The sequence below is a fragment of the Desmodus rotundus genome, chromosome 3 (genome assembly GCF_022682495.2).
Source record: "Desmodus rotundus isolate HL8 chromosome 3, HLdesRot8A.1, whole genome shotgun sequence".
Taxonomy (NCBI): domain Eukaryota; kingdom Metazoa; phylum Chordata; class Mammalia; order Chiroptera; family Phyllostomidae; genus Desmodus; species Desmodus rotundus.
Genome location: NC_071389.1, coordinates 6,256,712 through 6,273,713, shown reverse-complemented (window position 1 = coordinate 6,273,713; position 17,002 = coordinate 6,256,712). Strand labels below are relative to the sequence as shown.

The window sequence follows — 17,002 nt, the reverse complement described above, 5'->3', positions numbered from 1 at the left end:
GGGCCTGGCGTCTAATCCCCGCTTGGCTCCTGGCTCCCCGGGCAGCTGCATCCTCCTGTAGACGTTGAGAGCAAGGTGTTGGATCTTGCACTAGGAGCCTGTTTCCTCATCCATTAGACGGGAACCAACGGAAGTCCGTCAGGGAACTGCTGAGTCTCAGAGGTGGAAACAAGAGCACAAGTGAGCCTGATGCAGGTCAGACGGCAGAGCTGAGAAAGAGGGCCCGAGAAGCTGCGCTTTGGTTTCTGTAGGCGCTTCTGTGGGAGGCTGCTCCGGCCTGAAGGGGATGTCAACCAAAGGTGCAGAGCCGTGCTTCTGCTCTAGACTGGAGGGCTGGCTGGGGCGACCTCCTGGGTCAGACCGCACAAAGCCCAGAGTCACCCACCCCCTTCTCAGTGGGGGGAACCCCGAGACCCCATTTCATGAGGCCCTTCCCTCTTCTATCTCTCCTCCAACACCCAGAAGCCCTTGTGTATGGGAAGCAGAGAAAAGGGTTGGGGGAGGGAGGTGAGAGGGGAGGCGGGAAAGGGAATGGGAGAGGAAGACAATGACAAGAAAGGCAGCTGTGGTTCTTCCAACATTTGAAAAAGAGATTTAAATTGAAAATGAGATTTATAAAAAAAATAAATAACCCATCATGCTTTCCCCCTTCTAAAGACAGGACAAGTGCTGAAAAAGGAAAAGATTTTTAACCAAGTGAGTGCTGCACTTGGAGTCGGAGAGGAGACAATTAGGGCCCCTCCGTGGTCCTGTGACCTCAAGCAAGTCACGTACCAACTCAGCCCGTGAGACACTCGAGCACGCAGCTCTCGGGGCTGAGGGACCGTGCAGAGGGGCTTGGTGAACCCTGTGCGGTCCCGGACCCAGGGGATGGAGACTTGCTGTGATCGGGGCTGGGTGGTATGGATGGGCTGCTGTCTCCGCCATTGATCCCTCAACTTCTCATCTGAGGACAGGTCCCAGGGAGTGCCTGAGGGCCACCTCCAAGACGGCCACCCAGGACACCTCCCTCACCCACTGGAGAGGGACTAGAGAACAAGTATCGAGGATCACCTGAGGCAGGCGGTGGGGCCTAAGGGGCAGGGCCTGGCCTCTCGAAGGGGACAGGGACCCTCCTGGGGAAGCAGGTCTTCCCCCAGCTCTCAGGCAGAACAAGAGCACCTACAGTCAACGGGATGGCCCCAGGCAGATGCACCAGATTACACAGCACCCTTCCCCACTTGACTGATTCGGTTATCTTTGCTCTTCACCAGCCCCTCGCTGCCGCTGCTGGTTCTTGGAAGAGGAATGGCCCTTCTCAGCCGAGCAGCCCGCTCCAGGCCCAACCTCTGCTCTGAGCTGGCAGGATAAGGAACGGCTGCGTCTCCCTGCTCTGCCTGAGCGGCTCGGGGCTATCATTTGCTCACAGTCCCTGCGGTTTCCTTTTATCCTCTCTGGAATTGCAGGGAGATTGGTTATCTGGTAATTGAGATTGTTTTACAAGGTGTCGCTCATTGCACCGGGCTCCATTCATTTTCGGCTCTTCCTGATACCCAGAATAATAACAGCCCTGCTGGTGGGAAGGCAGGGGTGGGCGTGGCCGGCGTCTCTGTGTGTGCACAGCACACACACATGTGCACATAGGCACACGGGAAATTGTATTAATATGGTAGCCCTGGGAAACAGACTTTAGCCATTTTTCTGGATGCCCTTCCCTTGCTGGACCTGGACAAGAACCCAAGGAAGTGACGATGTTACCTCTCCCCGTGGCACCTGTGGGGACTGGGACTCCCTCAGATTCCCTTAACCTGGAGATTCTTGAAGCCCCTCTGAAGGACAGGCCGCTCACAGCCATGCGGAAGACCATGTGCCCCTCCATCCAGTACTCTCTTAGCACCTGCTCCAGGTCAGGCTCCCAGGCCGGGCCGTGGGCCATTCAGATGGGAAGCTAGCTTGATAGTCTCGTCCCCAAGGCCAGAACCTCTGGGGTCAGGAGAGGGACGAGTGTCCCATAGTCACCCCGCCGGGACGCTCATCTCACACAGCCAGGTCTGGCTGTGCCTAAGAGAAAGGCTCCAAAAGGGCCGTCCCTCAGCCTCCTCGAAGAACCCCGGGTGGGTACCAGAGCAGAGAGCCCAGGAAATCCCCCAACGGACCTCCACACACAGTTTCCCAAGGAGAGTTCTTTTTCTTTTCTGTCCCCCTTATAAGCTCCACGAAGGTAAGAACCTGGTCTCCTTTGTCTTCTACTTTTAGTTTTTAACACAGTGAATGGCACTTATCAGGTCCTTGATAAATGTTTGTTGAATGAATAAATGGATAGTGTGGGCATGGTGAAGAACCCCACCGCGTCAGCTGTGGTCCTCTGCCCTTTAGGGGGGAAGTCTGAGCTTACAGAGAAACAACCACACCCAAACAGTCACCAAGAAGACGGGGAGGGACTCCCTTTATGAAGCACCTGCCATAGACCAGACACCACACTAGGTACTCTGTGAACGGTTTTTCACTGACACCTGAAGCTACCCCACGAGGCAAATGCCATCATCCTCCTTTGCAAAGGAGGAGTCGGAAGCTCATGGAGGTTCCACAGCCTGGCTGAGGGCATCCAGGGGGTGAGTGACACAGAAGGGACTTGAACCCAGTGCCATCAGATTCACATTTCCCCAGACATGCTCCGTGAGTAACATAAAGCCCGTTTGGGTCTTCCCTCTGGAAGACCGTAAGATTCCTGAGGAGGGGGCCAGGTCTAATTCACCATCGTACCAGGGAGCCTAGCGGAGTGCTGTCATGTAATACTTGCTCAATTAATTGTGAATGGCAGATGGGCCTGGGAGCCACCTAGCAGGTGCTTCCAGAGAGCATCAGTGGTCGGAAGAGGAGGGGAAAGAAGCTTTCATCATAAGCAGTAACGTGATCGGGATCTGGACCCACATGGTATGAAGAAATTGATCTCTGCCACCCTCATTGTCCCCCAGCCCTGGAGCCTCTACTAGGACACTGGAGTGGAATCAGAGTGATTCACGTGTGTGTGGTCTCCCCACCAGCTCACTGCGATCCCTTCAAAGGCAGGGCGTGTCTCGTGCATCTCCAGTCCTAGGACAGAGCTGGCCCAGGGCAAGCTCTCAGCCCGCCAGGGACCTTGGCCAGGGCAAGTGTCAGCCGAAAGGCCCTCATTGCTGACAGTTGGTGACAGAGTGACCCCTGATGGCCTTGGAAGCTTCTCTGAATCTGGACCCCTCTTCTCCCTGCATTCCTTGGCCTCAGGGCAGCCCAGGGCCTAAGAGGCAGTCTTCCTACTCTGCTACCTAACCAACACTTCCCCCGGGCCTTCCTTCAGAGCCATTTATCTTGATTAGGTATCGGCAGTCTGGCTGATTGAATGCCCCACCACCCCTCCTGTTTGTTTCTCAGCACGCAGGTGTCAGGCCTTCTCATTCTTCAGGCTTTGACCTTGCCAGCGGTTTGATGGGCCTTCACCCTCCTGCCTCAGTGCTGCAGTCCGTTGTCAGGCTGTGCGGCCAGAGGGGCTGATTAAGAAAAATGTCCACATTCTCAGGCTGGGGGACTTGGGGGCAGCTGTCCACCAGCACCTCAGCTTTGGAAAAAAGCAATCACCCTCACAGCCATCTCTTCCTAGAAGCTTTCACCACTGCTCATCATCACCTCTTCCTGGAAGCCTTCCATCCAGCACCCCACCTCTAAACTCCACGCACTGTGCTTGTCATTTATTCTATAGTCGGCATGTGTCAGCCTCCTCTCACCGAACCCAAAGAGTGAGACTTCTGTGTCCCAAACACGCGTCACTATCACCCCTGGTGCTGCTCCCCCTGAACATGTGGAGGGGCTCTTTCAGTCTGGCCATGTTTCTCAGGAAGCAGAGTCACCCACACTCTGGCCCGGCGAGGACTACAAGAAACAGAGAATAAAGACAGGCAGGCCGGGGAACAGGAGTAGAAATTGAACCTGAGGGCAGACCTTCCTGTGTCCTGGCCGTGCGTGAATAACTCCGTTATCCAGGATTGGGCAGGCTCTGACCGGAAACTTTAGCCCAGCCAGCCAGCCCGCGGGCTACACAAGCAGGCTTACCGATCCCTGTAGAGCTGGCCTCCTGGGGAGCTGGAGGGCAAAGGACAGAAGGCAGAGGGTCTGAGGGGGCCTCCCCTTGAAGACTAGAGGGCAGCCCCTGGCAGGGTCCTCTTCTCCCTCCAGCTGTTTATCTGCTCTGCCAGGCCTCAGGGTTGGGGTGCCCTGAGAGTCACACCCCACAGCCCCACAGGGGGCTGCCTCTATACACCAGTTAGCATCACAGTAGGCCCCAGAGCAACTTCCCTTCACCTGTGAAACCTGGATGAGAGCACGTGGTCCAGACCCTCACTGTCCCTCCCAACACCCTCCCAGAGCTCCTGTGTTCTTGAGGTGCGGCAGGGGCACTGAAGGAGTCTGTGCCTTCTAGTTACAGTCCCCCCGCCGCCAGCCCCCAGGAAACCGTCCACGGGCCATCCTGAAGGGCCCAGCCCCAGCCCTTGCCACTTCTTCAGGCGGGGGACCCGACTTGCTTTACACCACTGTTTGGCATCCTGGCTTAGTCACTCACAGTGAGAGGGCTGTCCCAATTTGAAGAAGGGCAAATCACAAATGTCAACTGGCTGGGACCCAAGCGCCAGGTTCTCGCCAGAGGCACTACTTTGACACCAGCCTGCACGGTCTGGAGCCCGTAATGAAAAAAGCTGACAGTCCATTAGCAGCAGAGCGGTCCACGGGGCTCGGGGGAAGGGGCTGTCATCCGCCTCGCTTCAAAGGCTTTGGAGGGCAAAACCAACCGTGTGTGTGTGTGTGTGTGTGTGTGTGTGTGCACGTGGGTGCGTGTGTGTGTATTCTTAAAAGAAAAAAGGAATCTCAGTCACAGCCGTGCCTGTTAAAGTGGGCCAACAGACAACAGTCCGCTATCGCAAAGAGGAAATGGCCACGTGTTTCTTGTGCCTGTCCTCCTGACCCCCGGGGCAGCGCTGACATGGGCCCTTGACGACAGAACAACTGTGTCGCAGGATGGGAAGCCCCAGAGGTCTTCTCACACACTCCTTCTCTGCTCCAGCTCTCCGCTCCAGTGTTCCTGACAAGGAATCATCCTTTCGCTTGAATGCCTCCAGTCACAGGGAGCTCACCACCCACTGGGACGTGTCAAACATTTCACTTGCAATTCCTCTAACGGTTAGAAAGTTCTTCCTGACCTAAGAGCTTAAGGCCATGTGACTTCCACCTATGGGTCTAGTTTGCCTTTGAAGTCACTCACACACACGCACACACACACATGCGGCAGCCCAGTCTCTTTTCCCCAAAACTGCCCTCTGGTGAGTCTCCCTTCCACACTGACATGGGGGTTAAGTGCCCTCACCAGTCTGCCTAGTGCTTTCTGGACAAGATCCAGTTCGTTAATAACACCTACAAAACATGGTTCCCATACCGAGCGGTACAATCCCCGCTGCAGCTGGTTCCAGTGTGAGAACACGTGTGTTCACGTAGAAATAAAGTTCCCCATTCCACATTTCATACCACGCTGTCAAAGGCCTTGCTGAAATCCAAGTGCATTGTAGGCACGGCATGCTCTTGACTGACCACTGTATTTGCTCTATCAAGAAAAGAAGAAACTAAGGAAGGAAAGGCGCCCAGCTCCCCACCTATGGCCCAACGACACAGGGACAGGCAGGACCTGCACCTTCATCGTCTGGACACTAGTCTGTCAATTCCACCTCGGATCACGTTGACCTTCATGGAAGTCAGAGCTCATTGACTCAAACTGAGCTTCCGGCTCGGTCGCAGGCAGTTTTGCTTGTTTTAGTTAGGCAGTAACAGAAGAGTTAGTAAGGTAATAAATTACGTATTTGCATCTTCTCCCTCACCCCACTCAAGGCCAGCACGGACTTCCAAAGGCACCTGGGGTGGGGTTTTGTGCCAAGGTCCTACAAGGGGTCGGGGAGGAGAGAAAGGCTTTGAGGAGGGGAGGAGGACGAGGTGGGTCATGGAGACAATGGGTGCTTCCCTGAGACTGGGCAGAAGTGGGGGTGGGGTGGCAGGCACTGGTGCCCTGGGGGCCTGAGGTACTCGTCAGCAAACAGGGCTGCTACAGGGGGGTCCTGACCCTTCCAGAGCAGGGTGTCCAAGAAACGAGGTTAGATCCCAGGGCTGAACCCCGGCCCAAAGTAGGAGCAGAGAAGCGACACTGGAGAGATCGAGCAAATGGAACAAGGGCCCAACATAATGTCCCTGGCTTCTGGCCCCATGGAGGCCCAGGGGTCCTGGGTGATCCTACAGGGAGGGGTCCAGCCCGTGAAGTGACAGGGGTTAAATTTACAGCCACCTCACTGGGGGGCAGAGTAAATATGACTCCCAGAAATAAAGGCACGTGGCATCCCATCCCAGAGTCACGAATAAAATTCACACCCACCATGGCCACAGCCACCACTCCAGGGATCTTCCCCTGGGAGGTTGGACGGTGGATTTTGGGGGCCCAAGTATACTGCCTCACGTCTACTCATGCCAAGTTTTCCCTCCGACACATCAAAGCAGCCTCCTGATTTGTTATAAGCTCTTCCTCCATGATTTGCAAAACCTGCGATTTGGGCCCAATTCCGATTGGTTGTTACAGGTGCTGAGCCCTGCCGGCGGAGGGCAGGCGCGCACTCGCTTCCAGAGGCTCCCTTGCCTGTTGACATGGACACACACGCTGGTCAGTGGGATCCCTCCCACAGCCTGTTCAGCTTTCCGGAAACTCATCTAACCCAACCAGTGACTTCCCCCTGGTGCACCGCGCGACTTTTTAAAGCAGGCAGTACCTGACTACTTAGTCAGGGGCACTGACCCCTTTTCCTGTGCACCGTCCAGTGAAAAATGACGGCAGTCAACACGATAGCCATCCTGTGTGAATGAGTCACAATTACATGTTTTCTTGGTCAGATTGGCCAAAAATACATTTTCGGTGTGCCGCAGAATTTTAGTGATGAGGTTGTGTGTGCCATGCGACGAGCAAGGCCGATAGTCGTTGAGCCAGGCTGTCTCTCTCTCTCTCTCTTCTCTCTCTCTCTCTCTCTCTCTCTCTCTCACACACACACACACACACACACACACCCGCACCTCTGCTTTGTCAGATGCCCGGCCCAGAGCCAAATGCACTCTGTCGGCTGCATGTTCTCAATCTATTGGCGCGGCGGCCCTATCAAGGGAAAAGAAACACGGAGGTGGGAAGGAACAGGGAAACAAGGTTAATTTGGCCTGGCTGGCTCGTGGCAAATCCATGCCAGCTCTGAGTGGTCCCTCCTGTCTTCTCTGAGGGATCGACAAATCGGGTCACATCCTACCCGAATTCATCACGAAAGATCGTGTACCCCACCCTCACCCCCACCCAGTGCCCCAGTGTCCCTGTGCGGGTCTCCTGAGCTTCAGGAATCAGAGTTCACAGACAATAAGACAAGAAGTGCGAGGAAAGCAAAGAAAAACTGGAAACTGATAAACATGTCTTTTATTAACAAGTCTAAAGAAAATGGTCATTGAATCAGGGGATGTGATACAAATCACGGTGACCCGCGTATAAAACCTGGCACCACGTCTGGCGTTTTAGAAACATTTGTATATAAGAAGAGGCATTAAAATCTGCACCGGGACACAACGCAGAGGCCGACACCCGACAGGAGCGCTTCCAAAGGTGGTCTGGCCTGCAGACAGCTCTTGGTCATACCGCCTCAGGTGAGCCCCGTGGGAAGAGCTGGTCTCTGAGGGCAGGGCCCTGTGAGCACCAGCGTGCCACAAGCCTGGCGAAAACAGAAGAGGTGCTGGGAAGAAAGGCAGGAGAGAAGGGCCGGTTTCCTTGTGACCGGGCCCCGCCCACTACTTGGGGATTCCGAATCTCTGCAGACAAACCACCTACGGGAACTTTTGCAACTCAAGGAGCCAAATCATATAATTAACTGACTTTAAGGATGAAGAACGAATTCTATCATTTTCTGCAGGTCAAGCCCCTGAAAGAGCCATCAGAATGGCTCTCTTCGCAACAGGAAAACGTACAAGGATGGCCGCGATGTGTCTCAGTCTTACACCAAACGCAGCCTAGAAATTATACTTCATAGGCAATGAAATGAACAGCAACTCTGGTCAGCGTTGGAACTCCCCCATCCTGGGTGCAAACCACCTTCCCACAGGGCACCTGAAGCCTCCGGGAGACGCAGGGCCAGCATGGCACATCTGCCTGCACAGCGGAAGACACCGTCCCTCCCCAGCAGGGCCCACAGTTTGTCTGCACAGGGCCAGGACTGGTTGTCTGCTGGCTTATTCCTTCACGGAGGAGCTGATGGCCCTGGTCTGCTCATCCTGCGGCTCGGTGCAAAGTGGCAGCCGTCCCTGACTCAGGTGCTGAGCTGCTGCCCGAACAGTCGGGCCCCAGGGATGGGAGACACACGAATGGGCATCGTAGAGCACTGGGGAAGGCGGTGGGGGTGGGGCACGAAGAGGACTTGTGGGCTGCACGTGGCTGGCAGGGAGGGCAGTGTCTCCACAATTCCAGGGCTGCTGCTGGTTACTGGGAGGGCTGGGAGTCCTCCTGTGACCCCAGGGGGCTCTACAAAGGGAAACAACCGACTTCTATCCCGAAGCCCAGCGACTTTCCCAGCTGCCCCAGGGGTGGGTTTTTTCCTCCTTCCCAGTCATTAGCTTGACTCTACTGCTGCAGGGTGATCTGACATTCTTCCCCGACTGTGGCGAGAAGTGAGAGCAGAGATGAAGGACAAAAGTCCCTGCATCACAATTTAGGCAAATAGCCGGGAGCCACGTTCGGGTTAATGAGAGACTCTCTCGGGCAGTGTATCTCAGGACACCAACGCTCAGAGTGAGAGACAGGTGCTCTGGGACCGCTGGGGCCTGACACTCGTCATTACCACATCCTTCAAGACCGAGATAACAGGGGGACACTTGGCCTCGTTACCGTGGCCCTTTCAGACTGGAGGCCAACCCAGGTGGCTCCTTCCCAGTCTTAGGGCCTTCCAGTCCACTTTAAAGTGACCTGACAGCACCCTCTAGTGGAAAGCATAAATAAAACAAGGGCCAAGCAGCTAGTTCACCTGCTGATACCAGAGTGGTTTTAAGATTCACCTTTAAAACAGAACAAAACAAAAACAAAAACATTATCTTTAAGAACTTAATAATTTTAAAAAGGTAGGAGTTCACAAGCCATCCTTAGGCCCCTCATTCTCAAATCACCTTCTCTCCTGAGACGCTCTGCCTGCTCAGGAGACATTCTCAGGGGCACATGGTGACGGAGGAGCTCCTGGTCCCCTTAGAGTTTGGGCAGACTGCCCGCTGGAGCCAGAATGATGCCAAAGACATAGAAGAGCCCCAGCAGGAGGTTGAGCTTGGCGGTCCTCTGGGGCAGTTTGTTGAAAGTCTGGCTTCGGAACTGTCTCTCAAGGGAAAAGGCCATGGGAATGGTGAGCAGGGGGAGGGCCAGGCTGATGCTGCAGTGCGTGGCCAGGATGCTGAAGATCAGGTAGGGCAGGAAGAGCAGCGTGTTGTAGAGCATGTAGGAGAGGGTGGGGCCGATGAGGATGGCGAGGGTGACGATGCCCGCCTCCCGGTCGGACTCCATGTCCCTGGTGTTGTTGGAATGGAGGATGGCCTCGGTGCTGAGGGCGAGAGGGATGGCGTAGACCAGTGGGAAGACCGCCAGGGACCCCACTTGGACGGCGTAGGCGAACATCACGGCCAGCGGGCCAAAAGTGATGAGGATGACCAGGTCTCCCAGAGCCACGTACTTGAACCCAATTCCTACGGCCAGAAAACCCAGAGAGCCGGGGTGAGATCAAGGGCAGAAGTCGAGGGACTGTTCCTTGGACTCAGACGAGGAGGGGGGCCGCCGCAGAGGCCCCCTCCCCTGCAGGGCCCCATATGGAGGTGCAGGGAACTAATCTCTTAGCATGTGGTGAGGGTTCAGGGTCACATCCAATTTTTCCTTCCTACCGCCCCCAACAAAAATGTAACAAAGAGCAGTGGGTTCCCCCCACGCACACAGTTCAATGGGAGGGCCCACCGGGGATCGGAAAGGTGTCACCACCCCGTTTTTCGGTTTCCTTCACCCTTCACCATTCCCTCCTATTGTATCACCGGAGGCACCTGCTGGTTTGGAAACCCCCAGTGAGAGTCAGCGCAAGTTCAGGGTTCCCAAACTCCACATAAAGAAATCTTCGGCCACATAATGAGAGAAACAGCTAAGACGAGGCGGTTACAACACTGCTTCCCCTCTCTGGTTCCCATTCTGTTCAACCTAAGTCACCTCTAACAACCCCTCCCATACTGCTAATCAACTTCAAATCCTGTGTAATCTACTGCTTTAAAAGCTGCCCAGTTCCCTCCAACCCCAACGGCACACTCCAGCCCACCTCACTCCATCCCCAAATCCAAGGCACGGTCCTTTTCTGTCTGGAATAGCCAACACCCCACCCCCTCAAATCGCTCCCTCAGCTTCTGTTCTCATCACAACCTCCTCTCCCTTCCTTAACCTAATCTCTGCACTGCAGCTGAAGTGATGCTTTAAAAACACTCACCTGACCATGCCCCCCGTCCAGTGCACACCCAAAAACCCTTATCCACAAGTTGTCCTCAGAATAAAGCCAGCCTCTCCCCCGAGCTCTCCGCCCTCTCCCCTCACACTTCTTGCAGGTCCTCGGGCCCTGAGAACCACCCTGCCCGCTGTGCCTGGCTAACTCCGACTCACCCTTCGAGGCTGTGAAGGCCGTTCCACGGGACAGCCTTCCCTCACCCCACACCACATCCGGTCCTCTTGCACCACACGCCAGGGCACCCTGACTGCTCCTCGTTCTCCCTTCTCTGCCTCTACCGACCGATGCTGTGTTTCAGGGGGGCAGGGCCTTGGGTCTGGCTCGTTCACGGCACACTCCCCAGCGCCTGGCACAGAGACCGAACTGAACACAGAGCCACAGTCACATGCACCTGAAATCTGGGCCCACGGTCAGAAAAAACACTCCACTCAGAGTAAAGCAGGAGAAATGGGTGGGAGGCCACCCACACGTATGCTGCCACAGAAGCCTGGGAAACCTCCAGATGTGACCGAGCGACCAAGGCATGGCCTCAGCAACAAGAAAACCACTGGTAACCAACCAACAGCGTGTCAAGCAACCTCAAATGAGAAGGGCCGGAAGTCTGCAGAGGATCTAGAGCCACGGCAGCTGAAGAACAAGACTCAGCCTAAGTTGACCTTCACACCAGTAGTCAGGCTTTTGATGTCTGGGTTTTCCCCCAGCTTTATTGTGAATAATTAACACACAACATTGTGTAAGTTGAAGGTGCACAGTGAGTGGACTCGATACACTCACATCGCAAAATGACTCCCACCGTGGCGCAAGCTAACACCTCCATCTGGCGGGGACCTCTGGTGCTAAAGGACCCCCCAGTTCTCAGGAATGAAGTGTCCCCAGGGAAGTGCATCACAGGCATGGCCCCTTATACCCACTGACACTCTGCAAGCTCATTCTGTACGACCCAAGCAGTGTTTTGATAAATAATTTACTTGCCTGAGGACGTGCCTTCCAGGGGGCAGTTCACTCAAGCAGAGCATCAGCTCCAGTTCTAAACTAGCAAGTCGAAGTCTCTGCAATATCTCACATACTCAGGAGACTACAGTAGCCCCCCCACCCTCATCCAAGACCCCCAGCAGATGCCTGAAACTGGAGAGTACTGAAGCCCACACTTAATGTTTTTTATATACGTACGGTACATCTCTCCACTTAAAGGAGACACTTTACGGCTCCTCTTCGGCGTATCCGAATTGCCAGCGTCACTGCTCTTGTACGTCAGGGCCATTAGTGAGTAAAAGAAAGGTCACTTGAACTCAAGCACTGAGATATCTCAACAGGCAATGTGATAAGCAAGACGGCTACTAACTGGCTAATGGGCGGGCAGCGTATACGGCGTGGACATGCTGGGCAAAGGGGTGACTCATGTCCAGGGTGGGACAAGGCAGACAGCGCAAGGTTTCAGAAAACTGAAACTACGGCACATGAAACCGAGGAAAGGCGGGACTGCGGGACCCCTGCCCGAGGAAGATGCCGGGCAGGGGTACTCCCAGCACAGATCTAGCAAGGTTCTCCACCGGGGCCTACTTCTCTTTAGCTCATGTTCCCGGCTCTCCACGCAGACTTAAGGACTCTAGCTGCGGAAGGAAAACACACAGCTCTAAAGCCTCGACTCTGGCCAGATTACCCAAGAACACCTCCTGAGACCACCTGGCAAAAACACGATGTGGGCAAGAGGAACAGAAACACGTGCCTGCGTGGGTCAGCCCCCGCCTTCAACACGCCCCACAAAACCAACTGCACACCCACTCTGGGGGTGAGGAGGGTCTGGCAACCTCCTCGAGGTCATCTGACACAAGAAAGTGCCAGAGCCCCGAGGAGAAGGCCCAGGTGTCCCGAGCACCCAACATGTGGCTCACCTGTCCACCGACTCAGACGTGTGGCCCACCTGGAAGCTTCCTTTAAGGCATTCCCGCCCCTCCAACACCATTTTCCAAATGAACCAGCATAGTGAAATATTGGGCTAGCTCTCTGCATAGCAGCCGGAATGAATTTGTTAAAATGTGAATCAAAATGCTGGCCAGAATATGGAGCAACTGGAACTCCCACACTGCTGATGGGAAAGAGCAGTACAACCAGGTGTGAAAACACTTTGGCAGCTTCTCATAAAGTTAAACATCACCTACCCTATCACTCAACGATTCCATCCCAAGGCATTTACCCAAGAAAAGCAAAAACCAATATCTACAAAAAGACTTGAACACGAACGTTCAGGCATAACAGTCAAAATATGGAAACAAGCCAGATGCTGAAGACCAGGCAAACGAATACACAAGTTGTGGTATGTCCGTACAACAGGCACCGCACAGCAACACAAAGGGACTGCTCACGCACATTGCAACAGGACGAATCTCAACAGCCTCATGCTGAGCAGAAGCCTGGCCCGAGAATTCACACTGAATAGTTCCACTTACAGGACGTCCTAGAGCAGGAAGAACAAATCTATGCGAAAAAAATCAGAACACTGGTTGCCTCCAGACAGGCAGGGAGAGTGGGGGCTGACAGGAAGGAAGCACAAGGAAGCTTCCAAGGGCGATGGAAATGTTCTGTGTCACGATGGGGTGTGGGTTACACAGCAGTGTGCACCTGCCAAAGTCACTGAACCATAACACTTAAGATCTGTGCATTTCACAGTGTGACGTTGATATATGATTGACAACGTTCAGGAAAAAAATGTAAAATCGTTACTCTGCTCAATACATTTCAGCCCCCCCATTTGTTCATTCAGTAACGATGAAGTACTAACCACATGCCAGGCACATGGGTTTGGCAGAGAACAGACTAAAATCCCTAACCCCAGGCAGCTTACAGTGTAAGGCGGACGGTAACTAACGAAGTCAGTACTTACTTGTGTTAAAAGGCAGTACTGGCTGTGATGAAAAGGCAGAGGGGCATTAAGGAAGACAGTGGGGGGCGGGGCACGGGAAACAGGGTGCGCATGTTTGTGTGTGATGGTATTCTTTCACAGCTGCTGCAAAAAGCACTGTTTTGTAATTTTACTGTAAATAGGGTACTTGCTAAACAGCGGACAAACGGGTCGAGGCGGTTGGAAAGGGAATCGTACAGATAGCACAGGGAAGAGCATTCCAAGTCCAGGAGGCAGACTCTCCGAAGAGTCTGTGAGATGGGAGCACCCCTGGCGTGTCCCAGAAACAGCCAGGAGGGCAGCGTGCTGGAGCCTGTGAGCAGGAGGAAAGACAGAGGGCAGATTGGAGTTGGGCGGACAGGAGAAGATGGGCAGGTAACGGTCCTGGGATCATCGGAAAGACCTTGGCCTTTACTCTGAACAAGATGGGGGGTGGGGGGAGGCAGCGGTTGGTGCAGGGATCAGTAGAGAACCTGCCGTAAAACTCAAGGCAGATGAGGGTGGCAGTGGCAGAACGTGGTGAGCGATGGTCATATCCCAGATGCATTTAAAAGTAGAGTCAACCAGATTTGCTGATGGACAGGATGCAAATGAGAGAGTCAGGATGACACCCATGATTTTCAGCCTCAAGAACTAAAAGGGTGATGTTGCCATCGAGTAAGAGGGGGAAAGCTGTGGGAGAGCAGGTTTCTTTGGGGAGAAGGTCAGAATTTTATTTCGGACATGTTTAGCTGGAGATGTCTGGAGATCTGCAAGAGGAGTCACTGAGCAAGAAGCTGAATGTGAGTCTGGAGTTCAGCGGAGAGATCTGGGCCAGAGGTATACACATCTGTGGCTCAGCAGCTTAACAGATAGCATCTGAAGCCTCGGGACTGGTCAAAATCACAAGGAGGAAATGGAGACAGAGGAAAGCAGTCCAAGGAGTAAGCCTGCAGGTTGGGATCCAGCACAGGAGACTGAGGCCCTGGAAGGCCAGCGTGATTTAGCCCCCCCACTACCTCTCCAACTCTATCTCCGTTCTCCCTCCCGAACATATTGGCCTTCTGGAGTACCCTAGAGGATGCCAAGCTCTCCCCCACTCCTGAGCATTTACATTTGCTGTTCCTTCAGCCTTGAAGGATTCGGCACCTGAATCAGACTCCGATTCTGCCCCATGGCTGGCTCCTTATCCTTCAAGTCCAAGTTTAAGTGTCACCTTTACAGAACGGGCCTCTCCCCCCACTGCCACCTTAGACATTCTGTCACAGCGGCCATTGATTTCCTTTACTGAACTTTTTACAAACAGCTGCCAGGACATCAGTCTCTTGGTATTCTTTCTCCTCCAGATGCTCTGTCACAGCTCCCTTCTCTTAATGTCCGAGTGCCCAGGACTGTCCTGGTCCCCCTCCCATCTCTGTCGGCACTCCCTCCTCTGGTGGTCTCACCCCGTCATACAACTTCATCTACGTGCCATCTACATGGATTCCCAAGTATCTGTACCTCCCGCTCAGATCTCTCACCTGAACCCAGACTCTTATATCCGACTGATGTAATCAGGATACCAACCCACCTAGCTTACCAGGAGCTTTAGTGGTTTCAGCATCCAAAGTCCCAAATGCTGGGAACCCGACTTTTACAAGAGCAAGGGTCTGGGACTGCTGTGTTCACAGAGACCAAACAGTGCTGGTGCATAATGAGCGCTCGGTAAATAGGGCTGAGCCACCTGGCCATCACCACCTTAGTCAGCGGCTACCGTGAGGCGCCTAGCAAACAAGCTGAAAGCACAATTTTGAGCTCTTCAAAGTGACTTCCACTAAAATTTGGAACTGGCATTACAAGATATGACCAGCAAAAAGAAACTAGAAACAAAAATGTCCATATATATGTGGAAATGACTCATATATATATGTCATATGACTCACGAAAGATAAAAATGCAACTGAAACACACAAAAAACCGATTCGTGCAGCGTATGGGTCCCGTCATCAAGCTTGGTGTGGACGATGCCCTTGGAAAAGTCACAGGAAGTGTTAACTATGTATATGAATATATATAGTGTGTGTTTGTGCATATATATTCATATATGGGTACATATATAGATATGTGTATGTGTGTGTGTGTGTATATATATATATATCTCTAACATCCATAAGCCAAGTCAGATCTTCTCCATCTACTACTCTTTTCAAAATAACCCACATTGCCCTGACCAGTGTGGCTCAATTAGTTGGAGCGTGGCCCCCGCAAAGGGAAAGGTCGCCGGTTTGATTCCTGATCAGGGCACATATCTAGGTTGTAGGTTCAGTTCCCAGTCAGGGTGCATACGAGAGGCAACAGGTCGATGCTTTTCTCCCTCTCATTCTCCCTCCCTTCCCCTTTCTCTACAAATAAATAAATAAAATCTGTGTGTGGATTTCACATAGTGGCCTGAGAAGAGCTTTTGACATCACTCCTCTGCTTCTAACTTCTGCACGAAGCAGTAGTTTCTAGGACATACAGCTAAGACTTCCAGCACAGGCATCAGGCCAATTCTTACCTCCTGTGTAGAGGAAGGAGCCAGACAGGCCTCCAAAGTAGATGAGAGCCAAGTGCTCCAGTTTCAGAGGGGACAGGTAGTACAGGCAAGCGGCACAGACACAGCCCAAAGTGTAGAGGAAGACTCCAAACCGGACAACATCCTGGGGTTCCAAGATCCGGTCTACCAGGGTCCTGTCATCACTCTTTTTGTGGTCAATTCCCTTGGAAAAGTCATAGTAAGTGTTGACCAAATTGCCAGCCCCGTGCACAGCCAGAACTGCCACGGCACAACCCACCAACAGTCTGGGATCCAGGACGCCCTGGGATCTATAGGCCAAGGCACTGCCCAGGGCCACCGGGGTCAGTGAGGCACTGAAGCTCCAGGGCCGCAGGGCCAGCACATAGGAAGCGCACTTCTGCCTCCAGGAGCGCGGGAGGGGTCTGTCCCACTCCAGACTGTCGTTCCCCAGCAGGTCCCCGTCCCCGGCCGTCTCTCCCGCCTGGATGCTAATCTTCTCCCCCGGGACCTGCGAGGCCGCCATGGAGGTGCACGTGGCTGAATCAAAGTTAATAGTGAGCCACCCACTGAAAAGCGACTGCCAGTGAGACGGGGAGGGACAGGGCGGGGCGGCCGGTTCTGACCTTCCTCCAGTTCCGCCCCGGGGCAGGGCTGGGGAGGCAGCGGGCCCCGGGGCAGTACCAAGCGGGCCTGGCACCCCACGAAGCGCAGTAGCACAGTTCGAGCTTCCTGTCACTTGGGCGAAGCCTGTCTCCGGACCCCAGCCCGGAACTAGAGCCCAAGGGCGACAGGTAGCCGCCTCCCCGGGCCTCCAGGAGCTCCTTGAACTCCTGGGGCCGCCATCTTGTGCGCCCGCCTCTGGAGGCCGGGCGGGAAACAAGGGCTGACCGAACTGGCCGAGCCCAGCGGGGCGGGGGCGGGGCCGGGGCTGGGGGCGGGGCCGGAGGACAACACGGAGGTCCGGCGTTTTCCTCGCCTGCGGTCTGCGCGGGGCAGCTGCTCACAGACTTG

The 17,002-nt window shown here is 54.2% G+C and overlaps 1 protein-coding gene across 1 annotated transcript; it reads right to left on the bottom strand.

Annotated features, from left to right (window-relative positions):
• Positions 1-7,474: 7,474 nt before the first annotated feature.
• Positions 7,475-16,757, bottom strand: UBIAD1 (UbiA prenyltransferase domain containing 1). Its single transcript, XM_024554229.3, has 2 exons — positions 15,992-16,757; positions 7,475-9,786 (listed from the first exon to the last, which is right to left on the bottom strand). The coding sequence occupies exons 1-2, from the start codon at positions 16,512-16,514 to the stop codon at positions 9,299-9,301; spliced, it is 1,011 nt and encodes a 336-aa protein (XP_024409997.1). The 5' UTR covers positions 16,515-16,757; the 3' UTR covers positions 7,475-9,298.
• Between the last annotated feature and the right edge of the window lie 245 nt (positions 16,758-17,002).

What these genes read in the sequence shown, in the direction of transcription:
- UBIAD1 (XM_024554229.3), bottom strand. Translation starts at nt 16,514, where the DNA reads ATGGCGGCCTCGCAGGTCCCGGGGGAGAAGATTAGCATCCAGGCGGGA. An exon ending in CTCCTTCCTCTACACAGGAG is followed by an intron (nt 9,787 to 15,991) that starts GTAAGAATTGGC and finishes TTCTGGCCGTAG; the next exon opens with GAATTGGGTTCAAGTACGTG.